The sequence below is a fragment of the Neofelis nebulosa genome, chromosome 4, assembly GCF_028018385.1.
Source record: "Neofelis nebulosa isolate mNeoNeb1 chromosome 4, mNeoNeb1.pri, whole genome shotgun sequence".
NCBI lineage: Eukaryota > Metazoa > Chordata > Mammalia > Carnivora > Felidae > Neofelis > Neofelis nebulosa.
Window position 1 is genome coordinate 65560085 of NC_080785.1, and position 23549 is coordinate 65583633.

At 36.0% G+C, this 23549-nt stretch overlaps 1 protein-coding gene across 6 annotated transcripts in view; it reads right to left on the reverse strand.

Moving 5' to 3' along the window:
- PHF14 (PHD finger protein 14) overlaps positions 1-23549 on the reverse strand; it is a 214800-nt gene that overhangs the window by 172314 nt on the left and 18937 nt on the right. For all 6 annotated transcript variants that reach the window (XR_009260448.1, XM_058724985.1, XM_058724983.1 and 3 more), the window contains exon 5: positions 4847-5006. Coding sequence is in view for 5 of the 6 variants with exons in the window: in XM_058724985.1 (XP_058580968.1) it covers positions 4847-5006 (160 nt within the window). In the remaining variant the exon portion in view is untranslated. The remainder of the gene's footprint in view (positions 1-4846; positions 5007-23549) is intronic.

Sequence of the window (23549 nt, forward strand, 5' to 3'; positions counted from 1 at the left end):
GGAGCCTGCTTGGGATCCTTTCTTGCCCTTTCTCTCTGCCTCTCCCCTGCTCGTGTGCTCTCTCTCTCTCTCTCAAAATAAATAAACTTTAAAAAAATAAATAAAACAATTTTTGGTGGTCATCCTTTCTTTCTTCCCAGGTTAAAACTGATTGCTAGAAGACTGTAGAGAACAGTTATATAATATAAGGAAGTCCTATCTCATTCAACTAATCTGCTCACCATTCAACCTTTGTACTTAAACTTACATGCCCCACATACATTTTTTTTAAGTCTGAATGATGCTGCAACACTAAACAAAGAATGCTCAAAGTTTTAGTACATGAAAAAGTTGCAGTACACAGAATGGGGAGTTGATTCTAATTCTTTTTTAAAAGCTGCACTAAAAATGCATTTAGGAACCCTTTGTCTACTTACAACCATACAATATATGGGATCAATGGTTTTAAAATTTTAAACAGATCTATATCACTTCTTTAAGAAAGAAGGTAAAAATGAGATGGCAAATCTGTCTTCACCTTGTGACTATATTAACAATAAATTCTGCTTTATCACAGTTTGAGAGGCTATCATTGCCACATGGTTGTGTTTTGTGACACACTGTAAGTTTTAAAAGAAGATGACTAAGAATCATTTTATAGAGGTCCTGGGGAAAATAGTTATGAATCTTTAAAAATTATCTTTTTTATTGAGAAGAAATTCCAAGATTTTGAGATTTTCTTGATAGACTGTTTTAATTCAACCTCCCAAATGCATCCCGCGGAGTTCAATATAAAGATACACATCTTCAACAAGCAGCTGCTTTCTCAATTTAATTTGCACAGTTTTTTCATGCTCCACTGGTGTATTAAATGCCACTGTACTCTGCAGGAGTTTATCCTTGATAAACCCAACAGCTGGCTGCTTGCTTCCTACTGACCTTCTGAAAATGTTTTAGTACAAGCCATGCAAGTACTACAGATTTAAACTGCCATTTCAGTGTGATTGGCACACAAGTGTATCATTTCCCCAAATCACTCATGTGAGGATGCCAACTTGGGTCTTTATTAAAACACCTATCAAACACCTGAGACAATTTCCATCCTTTGTAATACCTGTTGTAAATATTTTTTTGTTCATTTGTTTAACCGCACAAACTTTAGAACTCTATAATTAATACAAATTGAAAAATCAAAAAGAATAGTCTTCTTTGTTACTTTAACATCCATTTTGCTTGGAGCTATGATGACAGATGTTGATTGGGGAAAGGAATAAAAAACAAGCACCACATAAAGCCACGAAAAAACAGAGAGTCAAAATTGTCATAGCATAGAAACTATTAATAAATTCTTTTTAAATTCACATATTTTAATAAAGAAAACTAACCAGATACTTATCAAAGGCTCACTCAGAATGCGAACGATTTTATTTTTAAAATATCTGATTTTTGAGACAGCGCAAGTGGGGGAGGGGCAGAGGGACAGAGGATTCAAAGTGCTGCTGACAGCAGTGAGCCTGATATACGGCTCGCACTCAGGAATCTAACTGTGAGATCATGACCTGAGCCAAAGTCAGACACTCAACCGACTGAGCCACCCAGGCACCCCAGAATGGGAACTATTTTAATCAATCAAATTTGATTTTGAAACACGTGTTTGTAGTGCTTTTACAATACGCAAAATAAATCCACTTTCATTGTCATTTTCATTCCATTTATTCACTCATTAATCAATTACTAAGTCACTGCTAGAAACAGAGCACCACAGAGGCAGTTTAGAAGTTACAATTATGTAATGTGAAGTGCTTTCAGTATAGTGTTATGCATGCTATCTCTAAGTTATTAGAGTCTATTATATCCCATAATCAGACCACTTAGAGTAAAATACTCTTCCTAAGGAATGGAATAAAAATTTAATGACAAAAATGTACTCATGGTTTTCTTACATTAGATCACATCATTTCCTATGTAGAACTTGCAGCTCCCATCAGAAACAAAGGGTGAAAAAAAGCCCATGTGATAGAAGTCAATTTCAAAACTTCTTTCATTCTTTCCATATATTGTTCTTTCTTTCCTCCCATTTTCCATTTGAAACTAGAATACTATATGGCTTTGATCAAATCTTCTTGGCTATTTTTTTGCCTTGAATCAAAGCATATCAAGCTTCAACAGTATCCATCAAACTGTATCAAGACCTATAATTTCCACCATAGCCTACAGGTAAGTGTGGGTATCAATGCAAATAAAATGTTCAAATACTACAATGGAACTTTTGCCAGGCCATACCATCAAGGTAGTGTCTACATAGGTAAGACCCATAGCAGTCAGTGCAAATATTTCTCAGTAAATCTAATTAAAGAGGCCTATCTTTTCTCCATACAGAAAAAACTTTACAAGCTATTTTGTGGATTATAATAGCATGACAAGACAAGTACTTTATAGTTTTCCAATAGAACTTTCAAATTATGAACAAGAAAAGAGGTAAAACAAATTCTCTTCCCTAAAAGCAAACTGTTTTCCAAAGTTGCCCTACTTATTCACCACAATTTATCACCAAAAATTTCAACTCTTGGAACGAAATAGTTACCACAAGTAATTTATGCAGCTGGTACTCTATGATTACCTTAAGAAAGTAGAACAATATTGGTAGTAATAAAGCACTAGTAGCAGCAGTGGAAGCAGGAGTAGAAATAAGGAGACATTTATTAACCACTTATGTTCCAGAAACTGTACTGTTTATAGGAATCACCTCATTTAATTCTCTCAAAAGGGCTAAGGAAATGGAGGTTTAAAAAGGCTTTATCACATGTCTATAATCACAGTTGGTAAGGAAAGACCAGAATCCAAATATAGGCAGTCCAACTTGAAAGCACATACTTCTAATGCTGTAAACTCCCTAATTCTGGTCCAAGTCAGTGCAAATGTGAAATAATGCCCATGTCAATGATACAGACTAAAGATTTTATCTTCTTGGATGGGCAATAAGGAAGAAGAGGTAAGATTTTTAGCCATTTTTCCCAGACATCAACACCCAGGTTTCTCCAAGATTCCATGGTAGATTCTATGTTGTCCCAACAATCTTATACGGCCACATTTCTCACGGGCTTCCACTAACTCAGTTTGAAAAATAAGAAAACTATTTTTTACTTTACTAAAGTAATATGTATTAAATTTTAAAGGCTATCCTTTATTTTGGGATAAAATGTATATCCTATCCTTTTCAACATTAAAATATGGCAAACCATTCTGAAAATCTGTATAGGTTATCTTGTTCCCATCCGAATATTAAACATGTTTTTAAAAAAATGTTGAAATAACATTATGTCACAAAATAAAAAACAATATATTTTAGTACTCCTCTTATATTGGGGAAGGGGGGATAGGCAGTGATCCATAAAATAAAATTTTAATCATCTATTCCAGATGGTAGTCTCTCGGGCAAAAACCAAAATCATGGGAAATATCAACACTATTATGACAACAATCTCTCAAATTTAATAATAAAGATGAGTGTGAACATAGTGAAAAGAACATAGGTCTTTGTGCTAGTTATCAATTTACTGCCTCTCACCTCCAAGTCCACCTGTAAATATCTGCTAAATATTAAACAATGGACAAAATCCCTTTAGCATTTCTCCTTCACAGTGAGCATGATATTCTCCACCTGTAAATATCTGCTAAATATGAAACAATGGACAAAATCCCTTTAGCATTTCTCCTTCACAGTTAGCATGATATTAAGCTGTCTTAGGAGAAGTTGTAGACAGCACTGCAGGAGGAAGTTATTTCTCACCAGGGATGAAGAAGGACATCTGCCAGTGCTCTGCCTCAGCCACATACACCTACTCTCTGTGACCTCACAGGCCAAGACTGGAGACAATTTTTCTGTGGCTCTTTTAACACAGACACCACACACTACAGACATCCCACCATTGCCCCAGCTCCCTCTGCAACCTGTGCCTAGACACCCACTTGCCAAGAACTAAAGACCAGTTCTGGCCCAAGCAAACCAGCAGATATCTCTGCCCTCTAGTAGGTTGCAACTACACCTTCTCCAACAAAGTCTGAACCCCAGTCTGTGGTGGGGTCTTCCAAGTCGGTCACTCCCTGGTTACTCTCCCTCGGCCTTAGGATATCCTTTAGAGTTCTTTTATATTATAATTACTTTTCTTTTTAATTTTTAAAAATGTTTTTATTTACTTTTGAAAGAGAGAGACAGAGTGAGAGCAGGGGAGGGACAGAGAGAGACGGAGACACAGAATCCGAAGCAGGCTCCAGGCTCTGAGCTGTCAGCACAGACAGAGCCCGATGCAGGGCTCGAACTCACGAACCATAAGATACTGAACTGAGCTGAAGTCAGACACAACCAACTGAGCCACCCAGGCGCCTCTATCATAGTTACTCTTTATCATAGCTTAATAATTCTGTAAATTAAACTTTCCCTTTTAAAATCACTGTATGGGTTCTGTCTCCTGATATACTCATTAAGTCAGATAGATATGGGTTCAAATTTGACTGTTCATCAGCCTGTGGCCTTGATCAAATTAAAATTACTTAATGATCTGAGCCTCCAGTACTATACCTATAACATGGAAAACTTTAGCCCCTATCTCATCATAGAGTCATTACTGGGATTAAATACAACTATGGGCATAAAAGCAAATACAGATAATCAATAAATGGCCTTTTCTCCTCCTTCCCCTGATGTGTAGCCTACTACCCATTTACTCTATGCCAAAAAAAAAAAATATATATATATATATATATATAAAGACACAATCAAATCTAAGTGTGTAACTGAAAAAATTATAAATAGAAGAAGACACATTACAAAGCAGACACATTAACCCATCAGAATTATGACAACAACCTTCCAGCATCTGTCTCCTTGAAAATTCCATCCTGATTGGGACATAGTTCACAGCTAGGGGAAACACCACATTTACAGGCATCACAAAACCAAGGTTCGGTGGAATTTTCAGAAGCTGAACTCATAATTGAGTCACTCTCTCCGTCAACTCCATAGCAACCTAAAAAAAAAAAAAAAAAAAGGTATGATTAAATAATTTATAAAATCACAAAACAAAAAGTGGAAAAAATTCTGAAAAACTAATGGTTTATAAAAATGATATTAAAGTCAAAACACATAAGTGAAATTTTATAAAAATACTTTTCACCTACCATAGTATGCACAAGGAAACAACCTTTTGAAAGAGTTTTAGATCTACTGAAAAAGCACTACGGAAGTATAAAAATACACAGTTCTTTAAAAAAAATTTTAATTTACAAAATTACATAAAAATAGAAGTTTTCATTAAAAAGAAATCAGATTACATCTAGGAACTATTGATTAACAAATATTTATTGTGCTCCCTTTGTAATGGACACTTAAATTTATATAAGATCATGTTCATGCAAAACAAACATACAATCAAAGAAGCCTCTAATGTAACTTTGGAGATGCCAGTTAAAACAAAAACCCATATAACCATAAATACAAAGTATTAATAAAAGGAAAATAAGACAGAAACCCACACAGACATAAATTAAGGCTATAGAACAATTTGAATAGCTCGGACTAGAGTCAGACAAGCTGGGTTCCATTCATAGCTGAGCCAACTTCTAGCTCTAGAAGATAGTTGATCTTTTTTAAGCACTTACAATTCTATCTTCTGTAAAAATTTATTCATAACTCAAATTAATGAAAACAAGAAATTACTCTTTTTCTGTTTAACTTAATAATCTGAGAGAAGTTAAATTATTTAAGCAGAAAATGTGATAAAAATTTTTAAAGATCCTCATAAGCATACCAAACAAACAAGATTAGTTAACATAGGTCTCTACATTTTATATTAGGTCAAGTTATACTTCAACTATCTTTCAATTATTAAAAGCAAAAAGTTTATCAATGCAAATATACATGCCTGCAATTATAAATTATATTTAAAGTTACTATGTGGGTTACTTGCTTCAGCAGCACATATACTAAAGTTACTATGTGGGCTTCTAGATCTGGCTAAACTTTTTATAAAATCAAAAAGATCACACTTTTTTTTTTTTTTTCAACGTTTTTTTTTTTTTTTTTTTTTTTTATTTATTTTTTTTATTTATTTTTGGGACAGAGAGAGACAGAGCATGAACGGGGGAGGGGCAGAGAGAGAGGGAGACACAGAATCGGAAACAGGCTCCAGGCTCCGAGCCATCGGCCCAGAGCCTGACGCGGGGCTCGAACTCACGGACCGCGAGATCGTGACCTGGCTGAAGTCGGACGCTTAACCGACTGCGCCACCCAGGCGCCCCAAGATCACTCTTAATATTGAACTTAAAAAGAGTAGATTAGAGGGGCATCTGGGTGGCTCAGTCAGTTAAGCATCTGACTTCAGCTCAGGTCATGATCTCACGGTTTGTGAATTCGAGCCCTATATCAGACTCTCTGCTGTCAGCACAGGTCCCACTTCAGATCCTCTATCTCTGCCCCACAAGTGGGGAAGGGGCAGAACAAAAAAACATTAAAATAATGTTTAAAAAAATAAGCAGTAAAATAAACATTAAGAACAAAAATAGTAGATTAGATGTCAAACCTGTAAGCCAACAGGAAATTCAGGCACAACACCACTGTTAACATTTTGGTTAAGATCAGGTTCTCATTAAAATTCCTATAACTCAATTTTATCAATGAACTCTGTATTGATCAGGCTGTTATTGCCTAACAAACCAACCAAACTCACTAGAAAGCGATGTCACGGGGTGCCTGGGTGGCTCAGTTGGTTAAGTTGTCTGACTTTGGCTCAGGTCATGATCTCACAGTTCGTGAGTTCAAGCCCCGCATAAGGCTCTGTGCTGACAGCTCAGAGCCTGGAGCTGGCTTCAGATTCTACATCTCCCTCTTTCTCTGCCCCTCCCCTGCTTGCGCGGTCTCTCTCTCTCTCTTTCAAAAATAAGTAAAAAGAAAGAAAGAAAGAAAGAAAGAAAGAAAGAAAGAAAGAAAGAAAGAAAGAAAGAAAGAAAGAGAGAGATGTCACATCCATTGTCATGAATAATTCTTTCTCAGTATAAAAATACCAAGAAGATGTATTGGCATGAACAGAGTACTGATAAATATGGAATCCAATGAAGGGCAACTGAAAAGTTAAGAGATAATTTCACCCAGACTATAAAAAGCCATTCAACCTCTTGATGATTTATAATAAAGAGCACTGGTGACTACAATAGTCATGACTCCTAAATAGTTTTCTTTTCCCTAAATGATACCTGACACAACACTTCATGTTATCTAATTTCTCTTCTTCTAGAAAGAAAGACACTATGCTTATGATAAAATATCCTTAAGAGAAAAAAAATTAATGCACAAATGGTAATAAATTACAACTTCATTCTAGGCCTGATGTATGCCCTGGTCATCTTTAAGCTTGGGTATTTCTCCAATCTCCTAAGACACATTTATTACCTCTTCTAGATAGGTTGCTTCTATACAGATAGCCAAATTATCAACCACTCAAAGATCTCTAGCCAGGTTTATTCTAAGAAGGTAGTCTAAGTGCCAAATTTTAAGGGGCATCCAAAGTGACCTCCAATAAACTAAAAAAACAAAAAACAAACAAAAACAAAAACATACACACAACAAAACAAAACAAAACCACTATGAGAAGCATATATACGCAATGATCGTCTGTCAAAAGACTCAAGACTTAGCACACAGGTAAGTTTATATGCATGCAGTGTAAGATGTGATTATCTGACCTGGTTACACACTAAATAGACAATAGGAGCCTAAACTAGAGAGTATTTTCTCACAAATACCAAAGATAGCCAATTAAAATAAATAAATAACTATATAAATACTGAATTAAATCACCCAGAAAGAACTATACACAAATAGAAAATAATTTCATCTACTCCTGAAACCAATACTGCACTGTATTTAATATTTAAATTTTAAAAAGGAAAAAATATGGATATAAAAAGAAAATAATTTACTAGATGTCATTAATTTACTAGATGTCATTAATAAGTCAATAGTCATATGTCAGTATTTTACACAATGCTAAAAACTGAATATAGATTATAATTAAAATAGGCTGGTAGGCAGAAAACTAAAAAGTTGGTTTACAACTCTGACTTATATAAGCTGCCTCAAGCAGATGCCATAATTGTCACCTTTATGCTATTCAAAGGCATAAAGGCAGAACCTTATGGTTCCTTAACCATAAGGTTAATCATGTTAACCAGGAACCTTAACATGATCTGAAAATTGTGCAAAAGAATGCCAAAGAAAAGATTTCTAAGGACCCAGACTACAGTACATAAGATTAGCCAAGAAATAAAAACTCATTTAAATTTAATATCATTAAATTGTGGTTGGTAATAATCATCTTCACTTCTGTTTAGATATACATTTTTTAGATGGCAAACCCTAAAATGAAAAGGAAATATAATTTTCTTCTTGAGAGCAGTTATTATTGACTGTCACCAATAAAATAAAATTTTTCAATAAAGGCAACAGTAAACAAAATATTGTATTCAAAGCAAACTCAAAAACAAAAAATAATCTGCTTTTTCAAAGGGTTATACAATACTACAAGGAAAGAATCTATTTTCTTTATAAAATAATGTTCCTTTGAAGTAAATTCTTTCATCTGTATTCACACAAAGTAGGCAATTACCAAAATAACAAAGCCCCCAAGGGGCTATCTATTTTATTCATTTCATTCACCAAAATCAAGGTAAATCACAGAAAATTTCTGTGATTAGAACACAGAAAATTTCAATTCTATTTTTTAAAGAATATTCTACACACATAACAAAAATTTGCACAGAGATTAAGCCACCTACTTACTAACAACCTCAAGAATGATTTTTGAAGGATTCTCCTTGGCAATTCCTGTTCCGTAACCTAGAAGATTGGTACTATGTAAGTTCAAACATCAACCAGCAGGTGCGTATTTCTTCTTCAGCTTCAATAAGATTGTGAGATTTATAGAGTTCTTCACCTGCCACTTTTCCAGTATTTCTCTGCCATGCCTATTGGGTTTACTGACCAAAGTTCTAACATGTTATGTCCACTCTAATCCAGTTTAATTAATGACTAAATCCATTTTTTAGAAGTTTATTTATTTTGAGAAAGAGAGAGGGGGGTAGGGGGAACGCATGTAGGTGTGCGCACACAAACAGGGCAGGGGCAGAGAGAAAATCCCAAGGCAGGGCTTCAATCTCAGGAACCATGAGATCATGACCTGAGCCACAGAAATCAAGAGTCAGATACTTAACTAAGCCACCCAGGTGCCCCAATGACTAAACACATTTTAAGATCTTTTTCTTTCTTCTATACAAAACAGAATAGAAACTACCATAAAACATGTAATTCTACCTATGTAATTCTACCTATGTAATTCTGAGTAGAAGATGCAAAAGTGCAGAGAATTTTTTTCACTAGGGTAAACACTTAAAATTAATAGACATATAAAACCTATTTCATATAGTTTTTTCATGTTTTCAAATGTTTGGACATTCAGAATTTGAAAACATGTTTCTATGGCCATCTAATTAGGATCAACCTCTGAGCAACACATGAAACCTACACAAATTGTATTTAAGGAAAACTAATATAAATGTGTCTACAATTGTTCTGATTTATACAAGGGTATGGATAATCCAGTGGATTTTTTTTCCATTCAACTTTTCCCAGGGGAGCAGAAGACCTGCAGTCTTCCAACTTCCAACTATATAACTTTGGATAAACCACATCTCTGAGACTGAGTTAAACTGATCTGCAATATGTATTCAATAATATCTCTCCTAATTATCTCTCAGTATGGAAAGAAAAAAAATAGGAACCCAAAAGTTGTCATTTAAAATTTTAAAACATTTTTTCCGTTCTTAACATCCTATCACTAAGACCTCAGATTTTTATTAAAAGAAAAAAAAATTTTAAGTAATACTATTATTTGAGAAAAGATGTGTGATACCTATGACAAAACATAAAAGAACCACAGTTCTTGCTGACTTATAAAGTTCAAGTGGTTATAACTTGAACATACTTTACCACCCAATAAACATTCACAAGATATATTTTTGCATATACTAAGAAATACAAATGGTCTAGGGCTAGTTAAAAGACAACAGACTGAAAATGAACAGGGGGAAAATATCTCTTAGTAGACCGTATCTCATTTAATGCATCAGCTAAGCCTAAGGTAACTGCTGCCAAGTGCATTACCTAATACTCTATCACATACTATATGACACATATGTGACAGTTTTCTTCACACACAGTACAATCAGTGTATCAGGATAACTGACATTACACTCAGGGGTACCCTACTATTACAAGTCAGTTATAAGAGCTTGTCACAAAGGTGTATATACTAAATGACAAGTTGGAACTCTTCGATTTCAAAAAGAAAAGAGCTTCATCTATATTTGGATGAAGAGAGTACTCTGAAAAGTAATCAGACAGTTATACATTTTATAAGCAATATTTCAAGTACTGTCTTATAGCAAAATCTCGACTTAAACACTTCTCTTAATTATGCTTAAGAATAAGTATATTAAAAAGACGAAAAATAAAAAGAGGAAAAATTAGAAGAAAAGATAAAGGAACTATACCAAAACACTAACCTATGGTTGTCTGGATATTAGGACTATTAGAAATGTTTCTTCTCTCTGTTCTACATTTTATTTACTATCTGTGTATTATATCAGGATGGACAGTTTTCTCAAAAATGAAACATTCAGGAAATTTCTGTTTAAACCATGAGATGTTTAAGAAAAAAAAAAATCCATGGCTGAATTATAATATAGAAGTTTGTCACTTAGGCACCTGAATTTAAAACAAACAAAAAACCCAGCAAAACTAGCTTTCCATTATACTTCAGAAAATTTCCCTTTCCCTGGATTAATTTTATATAAAAATTCATTCTGGAACTTAAAAAGTATTACAGAGAGATTTATAGCTATAACTGTATAAAAATGAACATTCTAACACTGAAAAATACCACAAAGTTAACAAGCACAGGAAAGGGTGGAAAAAATATTTACAAGAATCAAAAATATTAGCAACACATACAAGACAAAGGATTAACATTAAAACAAATTCCAGTAAATCAACGAGAAAAAGACAAGTAGAACCTATTAAGAAATGACAAAGGAAATGTACAGCAAGTAACAGAAAATAAAATGCGAATGACAAGATACCAAACCTCACTCGTAATAAGGTGAGCGCATATTTTAATAAAATGAGAGTCTCCAAAAGATTAAAATAAAATTTACTAATATGTAGTGTTATCAAGTAGTTTGTACACTATTGTTAAGAATATAAATAAGTACAGTTTTTGAAGGTCATTCTGGCAATTCTTTTTAAAAGTTAAAACATACTTATCTGTTTTGTTTGTTTACATTTATTTATTTTTCAGAGACAGAGACAGAGCACAAGTGGGGGAGAGGCAGAGAGAGAAGGAGACACAGAATCCAAAGCAGGCTCCAGGCTCTGAGCTCTCAGCACAGAGCCCAACGTGGGGCTTGAACTCACAAACCACGAGATCATGACCTGAGCCGAAGTCGGATGCTTAACTGACTGAGCCACCCAGGAGCCCCAAAACATACTTATCTTTTGATTCAACAATTTCACTTCTAGGAATCTATCCCACAGAAATTATTACATGAATATGTATGACACATACTTGTTAGTACTAACTATAAGTAAAAAACTAGACACAAAAAGAAAAATAAAGACATCGTTGAACAGTTCTATAACTACGTACATTAAAAAGAATAATGTATCCATATGTACTCACATGAAAAGAATCTCAATATTAACAGATTAACAAATAAGTGAAATAAGACAAGTCACAGGGGAAAAAAAGTCCACGGTATTTGTACCATTTATTTAGATAGAGACAGAGCCAAGCAAATGCATAAGTGATATGTGTATTCACATATATACACTGGAGCCTGAGTGAAGGGATTCCCACTGGTCAAATCTAGACAATTTAACCATCAGAAAGAACAATCTGGTAATAGACGATGAGAACATAGTAATACTGAAAAGGAAAAATGGGAGAAGAAATTCTCTACAAAACAAATGCTGCCTAATAAACGCAGAGGAATGACAAAATTAAAAACCCCACCTTGCAGCTACATACATAATAAATGATTCTGGCAAGAACTCATATGCCACTATGCAAAAGATTACTGGAGAAAAGGATATTAATAGTCTCCAACTTGTTATGCCACAGATTACTCATTAATTACCAAAAGAAAAACAAATGGTTTTAAAATGGAGAGTTCTAGTTGACATCACCTTAACTACCATCAAATTGGCATCATAGTTCTTTTCATGTGGTGGTAAACATCATCAACATAGTATTCTTACCAAAAAATGTTTAAACTGAATCTAATCATGAGGGGAAAAAAACCAAAAAAAACAAAAAAAGACAAATCCAGGTTGAGGGAAATTCTACAAGTTATTCTAAAAAATGGCTTAGATTCTTCAACACATGGTCATGAATGACTCTAAAATGTGTTTTAGATTAAAAGAGACTAAGACACAAAAAGCAACGCATAAACATGAATGGATCTTGGATGGGGAGTAGGACAGTACCACAGTGGTAACAGAGGTATAGAGGTCACAAGAAGAGTTTGCATATTACTGGCCATTAAATTAAAAAAAAAGAAATTTAACGTTTATTTATTTTTGAGAGAGACAGAGCATGAGCGGGGGAAGGGGCAGAGAGAGGGAGAATCCAATCCAAAGAGGCTCCAGGCTCTGAGCTGTCAGCACAGAGCCTGACATGGGGCTCAAACTCATTAACTGGAGATCATGACCTGAGCTGAAGTCAGATGCTTAACCAACGGAGCCACCCCGGTACCCCCTCATTAAATTTTTTTTTAATGTGTTTACCTATATGCACATGAGAAAGCAAGAAAAGTCTGGAAGAATACACGCCAAAGTTTTAAGTATGTTTATCTCTATGTGGTATGGAAGATGTTCATTTATACTGATATGTTCTACAATGAAAATGTATTTATGTAATATAACAAAGTTAAATGAATAGCACCTGTAGGGGAGTTAGACTACCAGAGAGGGATTGGTGTGAATACAGACCAAATTAATTAGTGATTTCCTATGCAAAGAGAAGCAAAATTCAGATGAAGAACAGTAGTTCACTGTTTTTACTTTATGTACTTCTATGTTTGCAATTTCTGTACACATTTATATGTTACTTATATTTAATAAGAAATATTTTAATAAAAATAATTTTTCAAATCTCCTAGTAACATAAGACAGTAACACTCATTTAACACCTCTACATTTAGGTTGTATTTATAGAACATAAGGAATCTGGGTAGAGGGTAGAGCATATGTGAAAGCCCCCTAATATTGGAAAGGCAAGTCATTCAAATTGGCAGGTTATGGAATCTAAAAGAGTCCTGCTGTGAGTGTGAACTTTATTCTAATGGGACAAAATGATTTTAAACGGAATAATATGAACAGATAGGCATTTCCGAAAAATTAGCCCTGAAGACAGTAGGAGAGCTGGAGCAAGAAGAGGCACATCTGTTTAGAAGTTAACACCCTAGCTCCCATCTGCCTCGAGTCTCAACCTTCTACTGGCTTAGACACCATTATTTTTTGTTTTCAGAGTTTCGTTATCTCTTCCTCTCTATGCTTGCTCCCAACCATTTCTATAAATAAATAAAAAGCCTAAATTTCTAAAAATCTCTTGGTGAGTCTGTTACCTGCCTTATATGAGAAAGTGTATTTTATTCTACAATGCCCTGGCTCCTTGCCATGACCTACACCTGCAGCTATAGTAAACTCCAGCATGACATCCAACTATGCATTCTCCTTCTCTCTCAAATTTTACTTCCTTCTAAACCAATATCATTCAAAGGATGATCGTCCCCACCTCCTGCAGGAGAATCCTGAGGTTACCTTTTAAAACTGTAGATAATAGAGGCCCACCCCAGGCCTATTATATCAGAGTCTCTAGGAGTAGAAACCAGAAATCTGTTTTAAACAAGCACCTCAGGTGATTCTTTTCCACAATGAAATCTGAGACCACTGGAAAGAACATCAGATAAATAGATTATCTCTATTCTAAAAAGCATTAATATGTATTTTGTACACCACCCAAATATCAGTCACAACCACAGGAGAAACAGAAAACATATAGGAGATTTAGAATCTGACTACATAAAAAACACAGGTACTTGTTAGCAAGATATTTTCAGATTCCAATCCTTATATAGGTAAAATGGCTTCAATCATTCAAGACTCTATCTCCAAACAACATATTATCCCTAATTCATGTAGCTGGCAACAAATAGAACAAAAAGTATTTGCCATGATTCTTTACCACAGGATAAACAACCACAAATTCATCAAGGTTTTACTTCACATTTTCTTTAAAAAAAAATAAATAAAAAAGAGGGGTGCCTGGATGGCTCAGTTGGTTGAGCTCAGTCCAACTTCAGCTCAGGTCACGATCTCACAGCTCATGAGTCTGATCCCCTGCGCCAAGGCTCTGTGCTGGTCGCACATAGCCTAGAGCCTACTTCAGATTCTGTGTCTCCCTCTCTCTCTGCCCCTCCCCTGCTGTGTCTGTCTGTCTCTCTCTCTCTCTCAAAAATAAATAAACGTTAAAAGAATTTTTAAATAATAAAAACTATATGTACATAAAATATCTCTAAATTGTATAACACTCATTTCTAAAAATAAACAAGGTTAATGATTGTCCTAAAAACATTTTTCACAAGAAATATAACTTGTCTATATGAATACAAAGTAATCTCTGCTTTGATGAGCTTATTTTAATGAAAAGTAGCATAATGCTGAAAAGCAAGGAGCCATGTAAAACTGATTTCTAAATGCAAAGAAAAATTTGCATTAACAGTCCATAAATGAATTTAATAGTATAAAATGTGGTAAAATTCATAAATACCTTAAAATTTCATAAAAATAAAAAGCAATAAGCTAAATGCAATATATTCAGAAATATATACTTTAGTGCAAGGATCAGCAGCCTATCCTTTGCATATCAAAATGATAGGATGCAACAGGAGTTACTCAAATAAGAGAGCTGAAAGCTATAAAGAAAGAGGGAAGGAGAAGGGACAAAAGCAGGGAAGGAGAGTGTTTCGGTCTACAGAACCAACAGTTCCAGCCAAGGAGATACCTAACTAGGTGTTTCACCTGATAGCCCCTTGCTAGGTGTGTCTCACCTGACTGCTCCTCAGTGCTGAGGACCTGCACCGAAGCCTCCTGAAGTAACCTTAAAGTTACCCTTCGCTCACTGTTATACTAAAATCTCCTCCTATGGGCGGAGCTTTCTGCCATTTTTTGAACACATGATGTATGCACTAGCGTCGACATGTTAAGCATGTACAATTGAAACAGAAGCACCTATGTAAGTTCCCTACAGTACTCCCTAATACGCTAAATAAAAGCTTCCTGTACTAACCCCATGGGAGACAGTACTTAGAGAGCTACCTTCCTGTTTCCTTACTTGTAACAATAACAATGCTTTCAACCCTTCCTTGGGTTGTGTTCAATTTGATGCACCCCAAGCAACAAACCTCTTGAGTTCAGTTACAAAAAGAACACATGCAACTGACTCACAACTCACAAAGATTTACCAATAAGGTATGTTGCACTCAATACACCCATAGCACAGAATCTATAATTCATTTATAAAACTGTATTCTTCACTCTTATTTTACATGTTTTCTTTCCTCTATTATATATAAACAGCAGAGACTATATCTGGTACATCCTCTAGTTTCCTAGCACAAAGTCTTAACATTTAAATATTTATAGAATCGGGGCACCTGGGTGTCTCAGTAGGTTAAGCGTCTGACTTCAGCTCAGGTCATGATCTCACAGTTCTTGAGTTTGAGCCCCACGTTGGGCTCTGTGCTGACAGCTCAGAGCCTGGAGCCTGCTTCAGGGATTCTGTGCCTCCCTCTCTTTCTGCCTCTCCCCTGCTCAAGCTCTGTCTCTCTCTGTCCTCAAAAATAAATAAACATTAAAAAAATTTTTTTAAATTAAAAAAATATTTACAGAATATTTAATATTTAAATAAGTTTATTTAAATGGTAGTTAATGTTTACATCAACACCATAGAGAAAGCTGTGCTCACCAAATCTCTCCCTTCAATCCTCTCTAGGTGGCAAAAAAAAGCAATACTAGAGAGACAGAAATGTTGATGGGACCTATGACTCAAAGACAGCAACAGGGAAGTCTAGTACTGGGGAAGTGGGGGTACACAAAAGAGTACTTTCAATACTTTCAGTGGTGTATGTACATAATAGATATTGCTACAGTCAACAGAAAGCAGGTCCTGGAGGGACTCATGCATTAAAGCCCTTTGTCTCTCTTAGTCCTTAGTAGAGAGAACTGGTAGGATGCCAAGTGATTCCATTAACCCTTTCCCCTGTTGACTTGTGGTTAAGTTTCTACCTTTGTTAGTCTGGGAACCTGATAAAGAGTAGAGTATCAATTGTGTTACTTGGAAATATTGCTTATGGTAAAAATGACTCTCCTTGGCAGACTGCACCTGAACTGAAAGTAACAATAAATGGGGGCGATGGGTGGGGGGAGGCGTATGCATAGCCCAAAGAAGATGGCTCCCAGATGATTATTTGCTTGCTATAGGGACTATTACAAAGACTCACAAAAAATGAAGACCTTGGAGGCAACCTGGGATTGCGTTCTTTTAGCCTTCTCAATAAACTGGTGCTAAATATGCCCAAAGGGTAGCCCTGAAAATTTTAAAGTTTAGATACCCTGGTAATCATTGCAGAGCTACTTCTCTGTATTATCAATGGAACTAATGTTTTCATGTGTATATGAAACATCCCGGGATCTTGTCAAAATACAGATTCTAATTTAGAAGGGACCTGTGATTCTGCATTTCTAACAAGCTCCCAGGTTACACAGATGCTACTGCTTAATGCTGTGGATCCATGAACCATACTTTGAGTAGCAAAGCTTTAAAAAACTACTGAAATAGGTAAGAGTGACATTTTAATTTAAATACTAGGAGTTGCAGAACATTTTTAAAACTTATTAACTTTAAATACAGCAAGAATTGTTATACAGGGAGAAAGACCTTGAAAATGAAAATAATTCAGCAGTCATGAAAGTTCCTATTAGGATAAGTGAAGAACTGACACTTCTAAGAGGCTGCTAACTCCATTTCAGGGGAAGACAAAATTAAAATGGAATAAGAACATGGTACACCTAGAAAGAGACAAAAAAACAAAAAAATCTAAATTATCTGGATCAAGTCACAAGTCATGACTTATTTTTTCAACTCAGGGTCTAATTAACATGGGCTAGCAACAGTGTAATGACCCAAAAAGGGTCCAGAAGATATATGTTGACCAAGATGAATATTATTAGACTGAGAATTATCATCATTACTCCTTCCTAGAAGATAAAATCAAACCAAAGATTATTAAGCAAGGTTTTTGTTTTATTTTTATTTTTCTATTAGTAGACTCCACTGATGTAAAACTAGTGATGATGAAAAATTCTTCATAGCTCTATTAATCAATATAATTTATTTCTAATACTACCTAAGTATTACCAAAAATAACTTAAACGGAGACTGAGGAGTATATCCATATCAAAACAACCCTTTCTCAAACATACTACTCAATACTACCTGGTAAAGGAATTTTTTAGACTAGACAAACACAAATAACCTATAGGAAATCAACTTAAAAAGGATCAAAGTATAGGGGTGCCTGGGTGACTTGGTCAAGCATCCAACTTTGGCTCAGGTCATGATCTCACAATTTGTGGGTTCAAGTGCCGCATCAGGCTCTGTGCTGACAGCTCAGAGCCTGCAGCCTGCTTCAGATTCTGTCTCCCTGTCACTCTGTCCTTCCCCCGCTCACACACTCTCTCTAAAAAATAAACATTAAGGGGCGCCTGGGTGGCGCAGTCGGTTAAGCGTCCGACTTCAGCCAGGTCACGATCTCGCGGTCCGTGAGTTCGAGCCCCGCGTCAGGCTCTGGGCTGATGGCTCGGAGCCTGGAGCCTGTTTCCGAGTCTGTGTCTCCCTCTCTCTCTGCCCCTCCCCCGTTCATGCTCTGTCTCTCTCTGTCCAAAAATAAATAAAAAAAAAAAAAAAAAAAAAACGTTGAAAAAAAAAAAAATAAACATTAAAAAAAAAAGAGCTATACTCTTAAAAAAAAAAAAAAAAGGACCCAAGTACCATGTTTGATATGTTTACTGACAAACACCCTATAAGAATTGTATTAGAATATATTAACCATCACTTTAATTCATGTCTACGAAAAATACATTAATGTTTAATCACACTTGTCCCCTGAGCCAAAACATAACGTAAAATTACCAAAACTAGAAATGTTTCAAGCTATTAGTTCTAACTCTAGTAAGAAAGCAAGGGGGAAAAAAAAAAGAGGGAATAATATAATCACAATTATACAACACAATCTCCAACATTAACAAAGGAAATGGGAAATTACACTAGAGGGGAAAAGTTGTAACATAATTAAAAAAAAAAAAAACCTCTCAAGAATTATGTTTTACCTATGATTTATAATTTGCACCTTAACATTGAATTTATCTGAAGTTCACAAAATTCACAAAACTACCAACAAAGCAATAATACCACAACATATTCACCTAAAGAGGTAGAAAATTATTCAATTTCCCCATTTATTGTCTTTCTTATTTATTCTACATATTAGCTACCTCTCAAAACACTTACAAAGCTTCACACTCAAGAGCATTAATTTCCCTTTCCTGTCTTCTCTTTTTCCTTCTTCCATAACAAAAATAGGTCACCAATTCTAATGACTCAGTCTTAGAAGAAAAACGAGCAATCATTAGCAAATACTTAAGAACATTTGGAACTTGAACTGCCATTAGAGATGGTTAAATGAATTATGCAGGAAAATATGCTACATGACTTTACAGACACAACTTGCTTTGACCTAAATGGAATTACCACTCAGCTTGATCATCTTTGTCTGCCTTGTCTCAGAAAGAGTTTTTGGCTATTTTTAAAACATCAGAACTACCTTAAAATAAGGTACATTTGACATAAAAGAGGCTATTCAACCTAAAGGACAGGTCCCATTATGAACCTTTAATACAACTCTAAGCATGTCAAGGGTACTAATGGGGTGCCCTTCCAGAAATCTACATTTGTTTGCACAATGAATCTACTGGGTAAGAACTCATACTAAGAATCCAAGGTGCATTAAGTCTGAATCAAAGACAACAGAACATAGAGGTAGTACATAGTACTGGTCCCCAGTGGACTCAGGCTTGAGTCCCAAAGGCAGGAGCTTTAGAAGAGTAATTGCTTTACTATTATAGCTGTGCAACCTTGAGACCACAAGGCCTCAGCAGTCTGTGCACCCGCACCAAGAGACAGCACCCTCAAAACAGATGGGGAACTATATACATTCAAATACCTCCAGAGAAAAAGCAACTGACAAAAATGAGTAAGTGATCTGGGAAAGGATTATGGTGAGACAAACTAGGCTTCACCAGCAGGAGGCAATCCTATTCAACTCTAGCAGACTGTTGCCCTCAGAGGAAATACTGCTGCCAGCACTTTAAGAGAAGTTTGAAATCCAAAATGTGTGAAATAAATATCCCAGTTTTTCAATGTTAGGAACCAATTCAATTTCTTAAAACCACTGTGCTAGCCTTAGAAAATATATCCATGGTCAAACCGATGACCTATGAAGTAGAGATAGTGCTTTCGGCATGGTGAGAAATCAACAACATTAACAGGAGTGGTCATGCCTGCATCACACATCAGCAATGAGATTTATGGATATAAGCAGTGGTAACATATTTGTGATCAACAGTGGTGATGAATACAACAAACACATCAGCCGCACAGCAGCTGCTTTTGATAGTCACCTATTCTGCACCTGCTCCAAGGAATCTGAACATACTGGGAGGGGGAAAAAAAAAAAAAGGAAGAAAACAAAACAGACATACACACAACCATGTTGAACTAGTCTGTTTATATTCATTACCACTAATCACAAGTGGTCCTTTATAGCTTTCTGGCAATAAAATATACACGTAATACACATACAAACACACACACACACACACACACTTTATAGCTTTCTGGCAATAAAATATACAGGTAATACATACACATACATATACACACACACACACAAACATATAGTATTATGTAAACATTTCCCTAGTCCATTTCATTCTTCCAAATAACTATTTTATACCAACCTCTCTTCCCAAATCTCCCACACCTCCCTCACCTCTACTCTTCTGCTAATGACTTTGCTTCCCATTTCACTGAGAAAACAAGAAGCATTCTAAAAATAAGTTCCACAGCTCTAACCACCACATCTAACAACCTACGTAATCTGTATCCATATATCGTCTCCCTCCAGTTACTCTGGCTACTCATATTTACTCAGTCTCTCCACTTGGTGTTGGATCCTATCCCCTCTAGCCTTATACTCAAAAACCTTGCTCCAGCAACTCCTTCCTTTTCTCTCCTTAAATGATCATCAACTCTCCTTTTCCACTGGTCACTTCCATGTTAGTGTAGCACACTAACATATTATATAATCTCTGCATCTGTGGTACACAGCCTCTAGGATGGTCCCAATGATCAGTGCCCTTTATATTAACAATTTTAGAAGGTGCCCTCCTACATTTAAAGTTAACTAGGGCTGGTCTGCTGAACAATATGTAGAAATTATAGTATTTATTTCTTTTTTTTTTTTTTTTTCTCAACGTTTTTTATTTATTTTTTTGGGACAGGGAGAGACATAGCATGAACGGGGGAGGGGCAGAGAGAGAGGGAGACACAGAATCGGAAACAGGCTCCAGGCTCTGAGCCATCAGCCCAGAGCCTGACGCGGGGCTCGAACTCACGATCGTGACCTGGCTGAAGTCGGACGCTTAACCGACTGCGCCACCCAGGCGCCCCCTTATTTCTAAAATTAGGTTACAAAAGACACTAACTCTCTCATACAATTGCTTCTATCTCTTTCTCTCTGATCACTCATTCTTAAGAAAAATGTCCTGTCATGAGGATACTCAGGCCCACACAGTGAAGAACTGAGGTCTCCATCCAAGAGCCACCAGAGAATGGAAGCCTACCAAAAACTAGTTAAACAAGCTTAGAAGCAGATCCTCCAGCCTCAGTCAAGCTTTGAAATGGCTAAAGCCTAGGCCAACAGCTTTGACTACAACTTAATGAGAGACCCTAAACCGGAATCACCCAACTAACCACGCCCAGATTCTTGACCATTAGAAACTGTGTGAAGTAAAAAATGTTTGTCGTTTTAAACTGATATATTGTGGGATAATTTGTTACAAAATACATAACTAACACATCATCTAAAATAAGAAGAAACAAACCCTCCCTCAAACTCCATAACCCTTTTAGCAAAGATCCCATCTTGCTGCTTCTCTTTATATAAAAAGTAATCATAGGAATTGCATTTAATCACTTTCCTTCTTCTATCCCCACTTGAACTCTCTTGAATCAAGATAACCACTGATGCTCATGTGACTAAATTCAATGGTAAACTCTTGATTACCATGCTGTTTTTGTTCTGCTTGAGAATATTCATTTCTGCTACAGAAAAACAAAATGAGATATAAACTTACATGTACAAAGTAAAGCATGTGCATACACACTGACAGAAAAGGACAAAAAGACCAAGAAACATTTAACATTCTTGAGGCACCTAGTTACTAAGTATAGAGAAGACAAAGAAGAATCAGGATATACTAAATACACATGAGACATGAACACAATATACATGAGGCCTTAGTATGGCCACCGGTCAGTGACACCATTCTGACTCCATGTGTCCACAGCCTAAAAACACAAAGCCCATGGCTATTTTGTAGGTTAACTGCAGAACTAAAGCTATAACCAGGCATACTTGTCCCTGGATCTAAGAGAGTGTGACTTTGGCCCAGGGTACCATCTATGTGGGCTCTCGAGCTGAAAAGGCAGAGAGAGCCAGGACATACAATACAAACTCTGTGTACCGTAAGATTCAGGTGATCCTTCCACCAACTTGTACTCTATCATAAGTGTGTTAACTAATCACATTTTTTTCCCCTTGCTTCTCTTCATGTATTTTATATTTATTTAATAAACCACGTAAGGCGCAGTTGGGTGGCTCAGTCAGTTGAGCGTCTTGATTTCAGCTCAGGTCACAGTCTCATAATTAATGGGATCAAGCCCCATGTTGGGCTCTGTGCTGACAGCATGGAACCTGCTTGGGATTCCCACCCACCCCTGCCCCTTCCCCATTCATACACTCTCTCAAAATAAATAAGCTTCAAAGTAATAAATAAATAAGCTTCAAAGTAATAAATAAATAAATACATAAATAAATAAATAAACCAACCAACCATGTAATATAAGCATTTTGTCCATAAACCTTTTCTCCCACAACCTTTGAGGTGGCTTGTCTGGCAATATACTTGGGAGTCTACCATTGCATTAGGATAATTTGCCACAGGACATAGTCTTCATCTGACTCTAAAACCAGAATTTGATAGTTACTCACTTTCTCTGTTTGAAACATTTCCCTTACATAGCTTCTGTGACAGTACTCCTGGTTCTTCTCCTATCCCATTGGCCATGTCTTCCCCATCTCCTCTGAAGTGCTAGAACCACTTTACTACTCCCCAGATAGCATATCCAGTCTCACAGCTTTAAATAAGATCTACAGGCTGATGAGTCCCAAATTTTTATCTCTGGTCCCAACATCTTACCTAAACTCCAGACAGTTTAAAACCAAATTTTTACTATCTACCTCAAAACCGATTCCTCTCTTGCATCATCGCAATGGTCTCCCTGATTCCCAATTTAGACCCACTTCAGTCTACTCCCAACCCAATGATCAGAGTGATCCTTCCAAAACATAAATCAAATCATATTAATCCTCTGCCCAAAATTCACTTAGGTCTCCCCACATCCATCACAGTCAAATCTAAAATCTATGGGGTGCCTGGATGGCTCAATCGGTTAAGCATTAGACTTCGGCTCAAGTCACCATCTCACAGTTTGTGAGTTAAAGCCCGCATCAGGTGAGCATGAGCCCTGCACTGCATCAGCCCTGCTTCTCTCTCTCCATCTCTGTCCCTCTCTGCCCCTCATGGGATTCTTTCTCTCCCTCTCTCTGCCCCTTGCTCACTTGTGCGCGCACGCTCTCTCTCTCTCTCTCAAAATAAAAAAATAAACTGTAAACATTTAAAATAAAATAAAATAAAATAAAATAAAATAAAATAAAATAAAATAAAATAAAATAAGGAGCGCCTGGATGGCTCAGTCAGTTGAACGTCCAACTTTCGCTCAGGTCATGATCTCATGGTTCATGAGTTCGAGCACTTCATCGGGCTCTGTGCTGACAGCTCAAAGTCTGGACCCTGCTCCGGCTTCTCTGTCTCCCTCTCTCTCTCTGCTCCTCCCCTACTCACACCCTGTCTCAAGAATAAATAAATGTTAAAAAAAAATTTTTTTTAATAAAATAAAATTAAAAAATAAAATAAAATCTATGACCTGCAAGGCCTC